The 12,463-nt window shown below is 36.7% G+C and overlaps 1 protein-coding gene across 6 annotated transcripts in view; it reads left to right on the forward strand.

The window, feature by feature from the left end:
- Positions 1 to 8,881, forward strand: part of LOC149784409 (uncharacterized) — a 176,243-nt gene extending 167,362 nt beyond the window's left edge. For 3 of the 6 annotated variants that reach the window (XM_089932460.1, XM_089932462.1, XM_089932461.1), the window contains 2 exons: positions 5,644 to 5,667; positions 8,003 to 8,880. In XM_089932460.1, the coding sequence (XP_089788586.1) occupies positions 5,644 to 5,667; positions 8,003 to 8,038 (60 nt within the window). In that variant the 3' untranslated portion in view covers positions 8,039 to 8,880. Of the gene's footprint in view, positions 1 to 5,643; positions 5,668 to 8,002 lie in introns of all 6 variants that reach the window. The other 3 variants (XM_089932458.1, XM_089932459.1, XM_089932463.1) reach the window with 2 other exon arrangements.
- Positions 8,882 to 12,463: the final 3,582 nt, after the last annotated feature.

Here is a 12,463-nt window from a genome sequence, read left to right on the forward strand (position 1 = left end):
TGGTTCTGCAGTCCCCGCATCCTCATTCACGAGTTACGAATTCTTTGTGGGTCAAATATAAGTGCTTCCTCAGATTATTCCGCCATAACTTATGTCATCAGCTATGACCCCACTTCATATTAAAAGACAGCCACGTGCATTATTCCTTTGACAGCCTCTTACACGGATGTGACATTGTTTACGTTTCCCACTTATACGATTAAGATTCTGCAGGTGTCGCTTGAGAGGACTTCTGAGTAATGGTTTACTGAGACAAGTTATTATATCATGCCCATATGGTCTATGGCAGCAGTCTATACCTGAGGTCTACGTCTTCTGTTTTGGGAAACAGGGTTACCTCAATCGGGATGGACCTTAAAAACCGATTACATAGATTTGCCCTGAGTTGTGAATTATGACGGATAGATGGATACAACCATGTCGTTGAGAGGACCAGGAAATATATATCATCCCATGCTTGAGTAATACAATGGTGCCATAAATTAGAGAAGGCTGTATTACATAGTAGTTTCACAGCTAACTATCACCGGGTATCGTACAAGTTCGGTAAATTAGAAAATTCCTATTCGTATAGTGACGATCATCATACATCATCATAAGGCTAACTTTCTCACTAAGCAGGAGGATATTTCTGGATATCCTGACTTGATCATCTTCTTTATCAACTTTAAGTTCTATGTGTATGACATAGCAATGCTTATGCCAAGGCAATTCGTAGCACTGTGGGTTCTAAAGAGATTATCAAGCCCGATACACCAGGCCAGCGGTCCTCGATGTGGACTCGACTCAAAATATTGGATATCATCGTGTCCTTGTTCGAGAATATTTATCGATTCAATGTCACGGTGCTGAAAACCAACAACGGCTATCACATCATGGGTCAAACGTATACACTCTTCACTCCTGACGAGATCCGATCGAAGAACTTCCCTATTGCGTAATTTTATCCCTCCTCGAAAGTCGATGTTCAGACAGGCATTCATATCTTGAAAGTTTCCACGAGCAGAACCAGTGCAACCTGCCAATATAAGTACTTCACCGCGAAATGGACTCTGTATGAATCTTTGGTTCAGCCTTTTGATGCTGAGGATTATGAAACTCACCTCATCTAAATGTACACGAAGGGCGCTTTGAAGATTTACCTGCGTTACTCTGCATAAAAATATATAGCTTTCTATACCTACACTGTCCACGAGCTCATGCAGCAGTGACTATGGCTTATCATGCAGAGCAGGAAGAAGAAGAAAAAGGAGACGTTCAGTCTGAAGCTCTTCGAAAGGTCATGCGCGGATGGTTCTTATATAAGCACCTTCATTCAGATTATATCGAGGAATGTATAAACCTCTTTATATTTCAATAAACAATACCTCCTATTAGCCATGCCGAGATCATTTATGCTAAGGGCATCTACATGATGCATTAAATGATGACCGAATATTACTCGCTGGTTCAGAAAAGTAAGCATCATCCAGAGAGGTCTGGTCGATTCATCCCGATGACGCCTGACATTTCCTGCAAAGAAAACAATAGGCATGAAGTTGACATGGGATGTCATGGACATATGTGCGGCAATGGCTACATCGACTGCTCTGCTTCTGGTGTGGGTATCTCTGAAGCGGCCTGAAGCACAATAAGCGAGTCTCAGTCAGTCGTGGTAGTGTCCTATCGAAAGACTTTTACAAGTACGACATCAACGGACTATCATCTTGAATATTACATGGAGCTCCTTGGAAAATAGACCTGAACAATCATCAACGCGTCATGATCAAGGCTCTAGTCTGTTCATAAAATCGATGGTAATGGTCGACTGTACATTCTTCTGCTAGATGAGTTTCATATGATCCTTCGACATAAGGGTCATAATGGAGATCACTGGTATAATCTGGAAAAGCATATAAGACTAGCCGAGCGAGTCGTAGTTCTGGATCACCAAATGTCATTATGCTGATGTAGCCCTGATCGAAATCACTTCGAGCATGACGACCTGTTCGATAAGAAATGAATATAGCCAGACCATGACAAGCATGTACAAATCTATTTTATTGCTCAGAGGTGACTTATTGAGGTGATCAACCACGTGCACTACAAGAGAGACAGCGACAAGAGTGTTGTATTTGCTCATCTCATGCTAAGTTAAAAGACCATTACTCCGCAGAAGAGCTGGCAAACACATTGTTGTATATGGGAGCTATAGTGAGATACCATCATGGAGATAGCGACCCAGCTCAGAAAGAAAAAGATTTCAGTCTCATTTAAACAGGCTACAATGAAATCAACGTGGTGATTTATAACATGACTGCGGAAACATGTATCAATATTGTCGACACAATATTTACCAGGCTGTACATGTTCTCCCCATGTCGAGCATCTGTAGGAACCACCACACAAGCTATTCGCCGATTGCGATAGATGTATCTCTGAGATCCACTATATAACAACAAGACAAAGTACTTTCCATGGACCAAGCTATGATAAGGCTATGAAAGGGCTGATTCTGGCTAAGGAAATTTCTCGACCGAAGTGCCTTTGATTTCTCATTACCAATCACCTTCCTTTGATGCCATGCACCTAGCGTATGGTATGGCTTTATGTCTAGCCACACTAGAAGAAATCATTTTCTGCAGATATTTCACCGATAGAGTTATCACGATGATCTCCACGGGTTATATCTTAGAGTATGTCAGCATACTTTAGTGGTTTTCACTTGTTGTTCCAGAGGAGCTGATCCATCATGGGCAGTGTATCAGTTCTGTTGTCGAGGATGGCACAATTCCTAGTCACAGAGATATGTACATCATATGTATGGGTGCCTTCCTAAAAACAAGGATCTCTGCAATTAATTACTCACGGATCCTTACAAGGAAAAGAAATCATACATGCATAGTGTTTATAAGATGGATAAAAGTCAGGATAAGATATCAGATAAGCGCGTGGTATGGTTGCATGAATCCGTGGATACCTATAACAGATATAATCGAGAACTGCTGGGTGAAGAGCATGTAGTGAAAGAAATAAATAAAGTTCATCCGAGCATGACACTGTCTCGAAAATTTGTGACAGCATTAGGAACGTTATTTTCTGGCGGAGAAGTAGCCATCGATGGAAAGAGTTACACGAAAAGATGGAGACCGAAGAAGCCCTAGATGCAATGGCGATGCTGATGGCACGTTGGAATAATGTGTTTCAGGAGAAGTGGGTCAAGTGGCCATTAAGAACTGGCACATCATTATATTCTTCTGTAAAATTGGTTATCTTCGTTGACATCCGGAGAATGATCAATGCACCCATCAAGACAAAACATCCCCGAGAAAGACCAATGCCCCGATCAAGATAAAACATCACGAGAAAGAAAAATGACCCAATCAATGTTAAGTCCGACGATAACATTCATATCCATCCATTATCATGGAGATACATCCTAAAATCAGTAATAGTTAGGATAAACATCTGACCTGTATCCAGTGACTACGTTACCGTGTGTAGTTAAGACGTGTATATAGTGTACAAATGATAACCTTAGAAGGCCTGATTATTATTGCATTGATTCTTCCTGTGTCATTTATATCTCTTATAGAAATAATGCATGGCAGTTTTCTGAAGGAGTTATCTTTTTTCCGCGTCTAGGATAGCTGTAGCTTTGAAGAAGATTCGGAGAAAAGAGTTAGAGATCATGCTCAGGAAGTGGCCGTAGCACGAGAGTTTATTCATAGTGCGATTGTTTAGGAAAAGTAAAAGGAATACTCAGGTAAAGGCTTGACCCGGAAGATGTGGACAGGCTTATTGACTCTAATGTGATTATTATGAAATCTAGATTCGAAAGGGCTGAATCATCGGCGATGTACCGATCTCTTGGCGCTAGTATCCTGGACTTCAACTAAATCGCCCTGGTAACGGTGATCATCACCTGTGTCCTCCTGCTTCATTTCGTCACATGGATCCTAGGCCGTTTCCTCCTGCACCAGATACAGCTGTAAAGGTGGTCTTAATGAACGGAATAGAGACGACCGATATTCATGTTAAGCATTAACAAATAAGATAATCATTCTCAATCAGGATGTACATCATGGATATATCCACATTGAATAGCAGTTTTACGAAGGAGTCATTGACGGAGGACTTTTTGTGACCAAACTTCTGTTGAAGGCAAATATCAATCCTACGTCTAAAAGCTGAAAGATATTGATGAGGTCGTCCTCGTGATGAGTGCAACAATTACGACACGGGCATACATGATCAATATGAACATCCTTCCTCCTTTGAATCGCTGATACTTTGCAGCTTCTTATTATATTTTCTTTCTTCTCTTTTCTTTATTTTTGTCTGTTAATGCCTGTCAGATCTAATGAAACATGGAAAAGGTAGGATTGACTACTATGACTATGGCCTCGGTGATTGGTACTGCCACGGATATAGCTCAGACTACAACCTAAGATACGAATCAGGAAATTCGTGAAAAAGAAAGGAAGCAACAGAACTGAAATATGAGGCCATGGCTCGTTATCGACAGGATCTCAATAGTTAAAAGCAGCGCCGATACATCGTAGGCAGCCATCGTCGTAAGATCGGTCGTGGGAGGGCTCATCGGGATCAAGCATTACGTTAAGCAGAAAAGGAAAAGGTAGTGAATGGGAAATGACGAATGAGATTGCCTTCACGAGACCGGTATGAAAGGTTTCGAAAAAGGAAGTCAATCCGGTGAAGCGGACAATATGTATGTTAAACATAGCAACAGTAATATAAAGTAATCATCATTGATCCTCCTCATAAACTGACCGAGAAGATACTATATGAAGTCATCCAAGGAGGACACTTTCCCGAGACCGGGACTCGTGAACAATCTTCGGATGCTTCTGATAGTATCTCTATATATTATGAAAATCCTACCATGATCATGCTGATATTATCTAGACTGAGAAAGATGATAGACAACGAGGAGGCTAGAAGTTCCACGAGGAGACCTGACTACACGTATCCAATGAGTGGATACCAAAGTCTATGGAGAGTAAAGCAATCATAGATGTAAAGACGTTACAACATATGAAGAAGGTCAAATAGTTTGATCTTGAAAAAGAGCAGGTCAGAGACGTCATTAATTTCATGCTGATCGCTGCGGAATGTCCATGTGAAGTCTACAAACTAAAGATTATCCCGGAAGGAACAATTCATGTTGCGTTCAAGAAGACCGAAAATGAGAGTAGATAGTTTTAGATGTTGGACCTGATAGGACTTCATGATCAAACTGTACTGATGGGATTGTTCACAGCCTCTCGTCAGCGGCATCAAGAAGATCTAGATTAGGCATTACATCGGATAGATAGAGAGATATCAGTGTTTTAATTGTTCAATAGCAAATTTACAACACATATTTATAATACGCAATATGATTACCTGTTTCAGTGTGACTTTTTTCGATTCTACTTATATATTTTCATGAATTCCAGATATGTACAAAACAATGCGATACCTTCATATTATTATAAACAAATTAAATGTCAAGATCAATGAAGGTCATCAAGTTATACTATTTGAAAGTATTTTTCTAGTTTTTCAAAATGTCACCTGGCTTTATTTATGTTTGCATACGTTAGAGTTAATCAATAATGCTTAAGAGTGAAATTAAACGTCTCTTGTATCTGATTTCAGAGAGGAAAGGAAGATCGAGAAAGTGTAAGTTACGCACTTTCGATTTGGAATTTAATTGTTGTCTAATCATAATATAGTCTACATGCTTTTTCAATGGTTATTTAGAAAATAACTTGTGTTCGAACTTTAATAAATATTCATAGGTTACTGCATTTGTATGGGAAAATATGAACGAGGTTTGGGATGGAATACTGCACGACCTTGGAAGTGAAGTATATCCTTCCGGCGAAACGAGTTCATATTTTCCCATACAAAAGCAGTAACCTTTAATTATCTGCTCATTTTTTTTAATTAAACCTAAGGGTTTCTTATATAAACACAATACACTACAAGAAACAACTTAAATGAATATATGCCGATTTAAAACTAAATACAGAAGCGCATATTCATCATTACACAAATATTGTTACTGCGCACATAACTCCGCCCAGATAAATTTGAACTTAGTCGCGCGCTCGACATAACTTTCGAATGAAAATGTCGTGTCTAGTTAAAATTGAAATTTGGAGTCATATTGTGAATGAATGTGCATTGCAACGAATTTTCCATTTGATCTGGAATGAATAGAATTTGGTATTTTTCTCGATTCTAGGAAAATTCGTGATTATGGACTGGATTTGTATGTGACGATTCCACATGAAATACATAAGATTTAATAAGCTAGGAAGAAGCGTGTTGACATCTTCAAATGTGTTTCTGTTTCTGCCATTGAATGTTTGAAATCATAATGTGGGAAAAATATGAAGTCTTTCAATTGCAATTATCAAAACGATTCTATGGAATATAATGCTTATTTCATTTTGAGTGCAATAAGGAGGATGCAATTGCACTTATCATCGAAATTACAGCACAATTTCGAAATGTGTAATCCAGATTGTAAACCTATGACATGGCTCATGTAATTCGGATTTTCAGCATTAAGAAAATAAATACATTTTGAGGAAATTCATGATGTACAACTGTTAGAATATTTTATTTTGCCATTCTTATCACCAGCTAAAGAAGATAGTATATGACTTGTCATTTGTATGTTATTTGTAAGGACCTTATCTTGCGTCTGTTATAATGTAGCTAGCCTAAATCCGTAACATTGTATCAACGCGGAATGTGTCAAAAACAGCTGGTATGTGGCAGTCCACGAAACATCTGTTTTAGTTCATTCATAAACAAATTTAAACAACCACAACGTAAAGAGCCTCTTACGCGAGTGTACATGATTTGTGTTTAAACCAAAAGTGCTGGCGTCTGCGTCAATCGTTTGTTTACAATAGAAAGTAGTTCCTTTATGCACGTGAATGCTATATGTGTATTGTCGCGCGAGTTCAGTATCGGGTAATACTGAACGATTCTGACAATGTAAAGTTAATGGGGAAAACATGAGCATATAATAAGGTGCCATACTTAATACCCAGAACAATGTCAAAATATTCCGGCCAAATGTCAAGCATGAAATAAAATAACAAACAACTGGACCTTACTGTCTTAATACTTAATCTCGTACTGGCTGTATTACTCAATGCTAACAGCTAGATGATAAACATCAGGAAACACCCAAATAAACGTTGTATATGAGATATGCAAGATTCTATAAAACGTAAGGATGTTAAAGAGTTGTTATATATGCCTGATAATATCAAAACAGTGTAAGGATTGCTGGTACATATTAATTCTCAACGGAACTGCATACAGTTCTGTAATGCCTCATTTGTTAACCCTCCGGCCGTCCATTACCATATTTTCCACTAAACCGCTGAATGGATTTCACGGATTTGTATTACGATGATCTGAGTGTGCAAACTGGTTTGTAGGTGATTATTTCGTTTGCACAAGGCAGCAACACGTCAGCCAGACCTGAGACATTTTGATATCTAAATTTTCAATGTTTAACAGTATATTGTAGACCAGGAGAATGAACACAAACCTTTCATCTGATTTTATTTCGCGTTTTACACAATGACAAAATCATCATTAATTTTTCTTAATTAATACAAATAGTTGCAAATATGTATGTATGTATGTATGCATGTATGTATGTATGTATGTATGTATGTATGTATGTATATCTATATCTATATATATATATATATATATATATATATATATATATATATATATATATATATATATATATATATATATATATATATATATATATATATATATATATATATTGGGGTAAAGCTTGAAAAAAGATTTACTGTATTCAAAGGCATAAACGTTCCAGTGTAATCGTTTAACTCATATTCCCATTGTCCTTTGTTGCAATTGATAAAGGTATATTTGTTTGCAGTATCAACCTATTTTTAAGTTCGGTTGAAAATATACTTGACATAAATATATATAATTTATTTCCTTGCAGTCGGATGTAAGTATTAATACCCGAGGTGCACCATAGTAAGGTATAACAGATCATACATATATGTCAATTTGTCGGTTCAAAAATATAAACATTTATTTTGCTACTGAGATTTGATAAAAATGGCAATTTAAACATCTGAAACAAATGATTATGAGGTCTAAACGAAATGTAAGTGAAAGAGATGTCCAAGTAACCTAATATGGCACAGGCAGATGTAATACCTGTTCCAATATAATAGAAGGAATTTTGAATTAAATTTTAAAAAATGGTAAGATATTTTTTATATTAGACATTAATTGCAATTCCAACAATATTATGTATACTTTGCCTATCGTTCCATTGTTTCGACATTTTGGGGATTCTGAAATGGCTTTTTACCTGACATATATAGTTTGTGCACTACGTGTGGATATTTCATTAGCACCAATAATACCAAGGCACGCGTTTGTCCAGGAAAAAAGATGCCATTTGTGACACCCAAAAACTACATTATGAACATCATAGCGACCAACACATCAAGAAGAAAAAAGCAAGCCAATTCGTCTTTTTATTTCGAACATTTGCAACAGACGTACATTTGCTTTCCTAATTTATGTCCTCTCATTGAGCTTAAGACAAATGCGCCACAAAGCATGTGTTTATTGTACCAAAATTTTATGAGGATGTACAAAAATTCGAAGAACCCACACGTTTCAAGATTTTTCCAAATGTATCTTATACCATATCGATGGCACTTGTAGCTACATTAATTGCTTAAAATTTCTCCGGGTAAATATGGAGAGTTTCTTTTGAATTGTTATTCAGAACAAGGCAACAAAACGCCCCAAAGTCAACATCAAACGGAGCCAAAGTCATTTACATGAAGTGGGATAAGTATCGATAAAAGATTCCTTGAGTTATTTGGACACGCTTTTGACTCGAGTACTTCATCCTTTTGGAATAAATGAAATATAAAAATTGGTATTTTCCATACTTTCTCAATACCGAAGCAAATCAACACGTGGTGCTGCCAAGTTTCATGAAGCTCACAACGCTGACAGTATACGCCTTTCTAACTACACTTAGTATCAATCTCGTGTTTCCAACTACTTTGACTTATAAAAAGAAATATTAAAATGTTACCTATACTATGTGGACATTTTACCTCGTAACTGTGGAACGTTTATAGTTTAAAGTAAGCCTCTGCCATCGCAAACGCATGCTGATTATTGTATCTTAATAAATGTTATAGCTGATTATGGAACATTTTAAGGCGTTCGCAAAAAGAGAACTACCAAAAGCGACCAAGACAAATGCGAACACTAGGATGCAAGGAGAAGATATTTCAAACTCTCTTTGATCCCATTCGCACTCCGATGACCTTGTTCACAACTTCTTCAAACCGCCGATGAGAAGGAAAAACACTTGGGTCAACCCATTCCTTGGCAGAAGCAAAACATTAATAAAGAAAGCAAGAACAGAATGAACGTTTCCCTCTCCTACGAGACATTAAGACGCCTACCAGGTGTACATTAACACTTCTTACATGATGGAATAGGCACAATTTAAGTTATTTCAAAATCAGTCAGTTATCTGGCAACTTATTGTTGTCTCGTCAACATAAAAATATGGCTTCGAACATTGCAAAGCCGAACGAGGCCTACATGCACTTGAATCGATCGATGCAAATCCTGATTACGATAGCCATCAGAACGAAAGAACACAATGTTGTTGCAAATTCACAGGAGCAACAAGGAGGAACCATTGAATACAGAGTGGATACAGAGCCGTTCTCTTTTACCTTTCGAAGACATACGCATTATCATGTAATGAAACCTGCAGTAAGACGAGACCATCCTCCAAGACTTTAAAGGAGATCAGGATGATTCACCAAAAACTAAATACTATTTTGCAGGGACAACCATATCACGATAAAGAAAGATTTTAATAATTTTGCCAACCATTTGTTGCTGTATGTATGTTTATATTTGTGTCTCTCCCACCAATGAAAACTTTCAGTTATCACAAAACGTGTCTTTTTGTAAGGATATAGTAGTTTATAAACATTCCCTGTCCTTGTTTGTTTGATAGTGTGTGTTTTGTCGGTTTGGTGTATCTATGTCTTTGGACACAAATGAAGAATTATGTCCTTATCCGTTGTGTGTTTGCATGGAGTATAGTATGTGTGCTTGTACAATGTAGAGAGATTTTTTTACATGGTAAGGTCTTTATATGGTGGGCATTGTAGTTTGTGTATGGGATGTTTTCCTTTTAACCTGTGCTTCAGGCGTATAAATCGATGAGTTAGTGAGTCTGGCAACCTGTTATGAGAGAGTGCGGCTAGCAACGCGCAAGAAAAGATTATTCCAGAATGTTGGTGGGGTTCTCACTTTGAGTCAAGACTCGTTTTGATAACACATAAAAGGTAAACAAATGTGATCCTTTCGACCGCCAATCTAAGAAAACCAAATATTTTATCTAACAATTATGGATGAAATTCAATTGGTTATCTAGACTTAATATTATTTTTATAAATGCTACTCAGAAAACGAAAAGTACACTTTGTACACAAAATTCGAAATTTAAATGCGTAGAAAAATTTCCAACTTTATAGCGCGACTGTAAATGCGAATGTGGCTGACACAAAATTACCAATAGGGAATAGACCACCGAAAATCACTGTTCAGAAAATGACTAGCAGGGTACACCTGGCGTTCCAGTTTCTTTACGGGGTCTACGGCCATATCAATGTCCTTCTTTACCCAGTTAACAACGTGTGTGTGTGTGATTTAGGATTTCTCGTATGATCCCCAAGTGAATTTTGCACCACCAGTCGCTTTATATAACTACTAAATAGCTATTGATTATTTGTAGAATCATGAGGTAGAAGATTCAGTATATAAAAGTTCACCTTATATGACAATTATATAATCCTTCTCCTCTGCAAATGGAAAGGCATGCTACCTGAAATTAGTATGCCGTCTTATTAGAGATTTATTTGCAATTTAAGATAAAACTGTGAGAGAAAAGTCGCATAATAATCTAATTGAAATAAATACGATATGTATATTCATTATTTAAAAGAACATATTGCTGCTACATTTTTTCATGAAAGCGTACACGTATATTGCTTACTGGCAATTCAGTAATTTAAATCATTCTAGATATAATGATGCTGAGTAAGTATCAGTCTTTACGGGGCGTTAGATATTGTGCTTTTATGATGGTTTCAGTCTTCCAGTGAAGTGTTACAGAATGTTCTTATACATTTGGGGTAGCTATAATTCTACATACACATTTCTGTGATGCCTGTGAGTTATTCATTAATAAGAATAATTTGTTTTCCTTACAGCAAGCGGTAAGTAACTTCAGTCGAGACAAGCTAAGAAATAAATAAATTAATTAACTACTACTACTAATAATAATAATAATAATAGAATCAATCTCTGCATAGACTATTACGGGTTGTTGATTATGTGAAATCAATTTTCATGGAATAAAGCAGAAAAGGTGATTATGTTCGCCGTCCATCGGATGATATCCACTCATGCGTGTTATATTGCACACTTCAAATCTAGCTATTTGCAAAAATCCTACAAAATAGATTTTAGTAAAAAGTATTCAAAGTGATTTTATACATTATAGACAGTCGATTAACTCAACGGTTATTATGAACATAAAAGCACAATTATGTGTATAGAATAAAATTGATACATGTGATAGAAAGCGATAAAGTATTGTACACAGTTAACTTTGACGTCGGATTCCGCGTACTACCACGTATATTGACGAGTGATTGTTTCCGGAAGTCCGTACACGATTCCCACGACATTTAAATTTTAATATGTGCCTAATAATCGAAGAAAAGGGACTGCTTGCTAAATGTTGTGATTTTTATGGTGACATCCTTGTGTACGTTTGCTGAAATTGTTTGTAAATGTTCTCTATATATATGTTCTTCATAGACTTTTTGTAATACCTGTGAGTTATTCATTCATATAATCATTTATTTTTCTTGCAGACGTTTGTAAGTAAGTTGTATGGAGACCTCCTTTAAGTGGAAACTACGTAATGATAGAAGCACGACTATTACTCTGTGCAGACGACTACGTGCCCTTGATGTTATCGATTAAGTTAACATAATTATATCATATCATATGTGCAATGTTATCATATTTGTCATCGTTCTGATGCAGCCCAAACAGGCATGTTATATTGCATTCTCCAAATCAAAGCGCTTACAAAGTTCTTACGAAACACTTTCATTAATCAGCATTGACATTGATGTCATATAGTATAGATAGTTTACTGAATGGATTAGTAGTCTTATATGAAACACAACTGTACCACTTGCAGGAAGTCTAGCACAACGCCCATTAAATTAAAACATCAATATCCTAATATAATTAAACTGGAATTTAATAAGCATCTCTTTATTGGGAATAGTCAATTGATGTTCCATTATCTGCATGTTTGTATCTG

Source organism: Sinohyriopsis cumingii, chromosome 14 (genome assembly GCF_028554795.1).
Source record: "Sinohyriopsis cumingii isolate HCF-2022 chromosome 14, ASM2855479v2, whole genome shotgun sequence".
NCBI lineage: Eukaryota > Metazoa > Mollusca > Bivalvia > Unionida > Unionidae > Sinohyriopsis > Sinohyriopsis cumingii.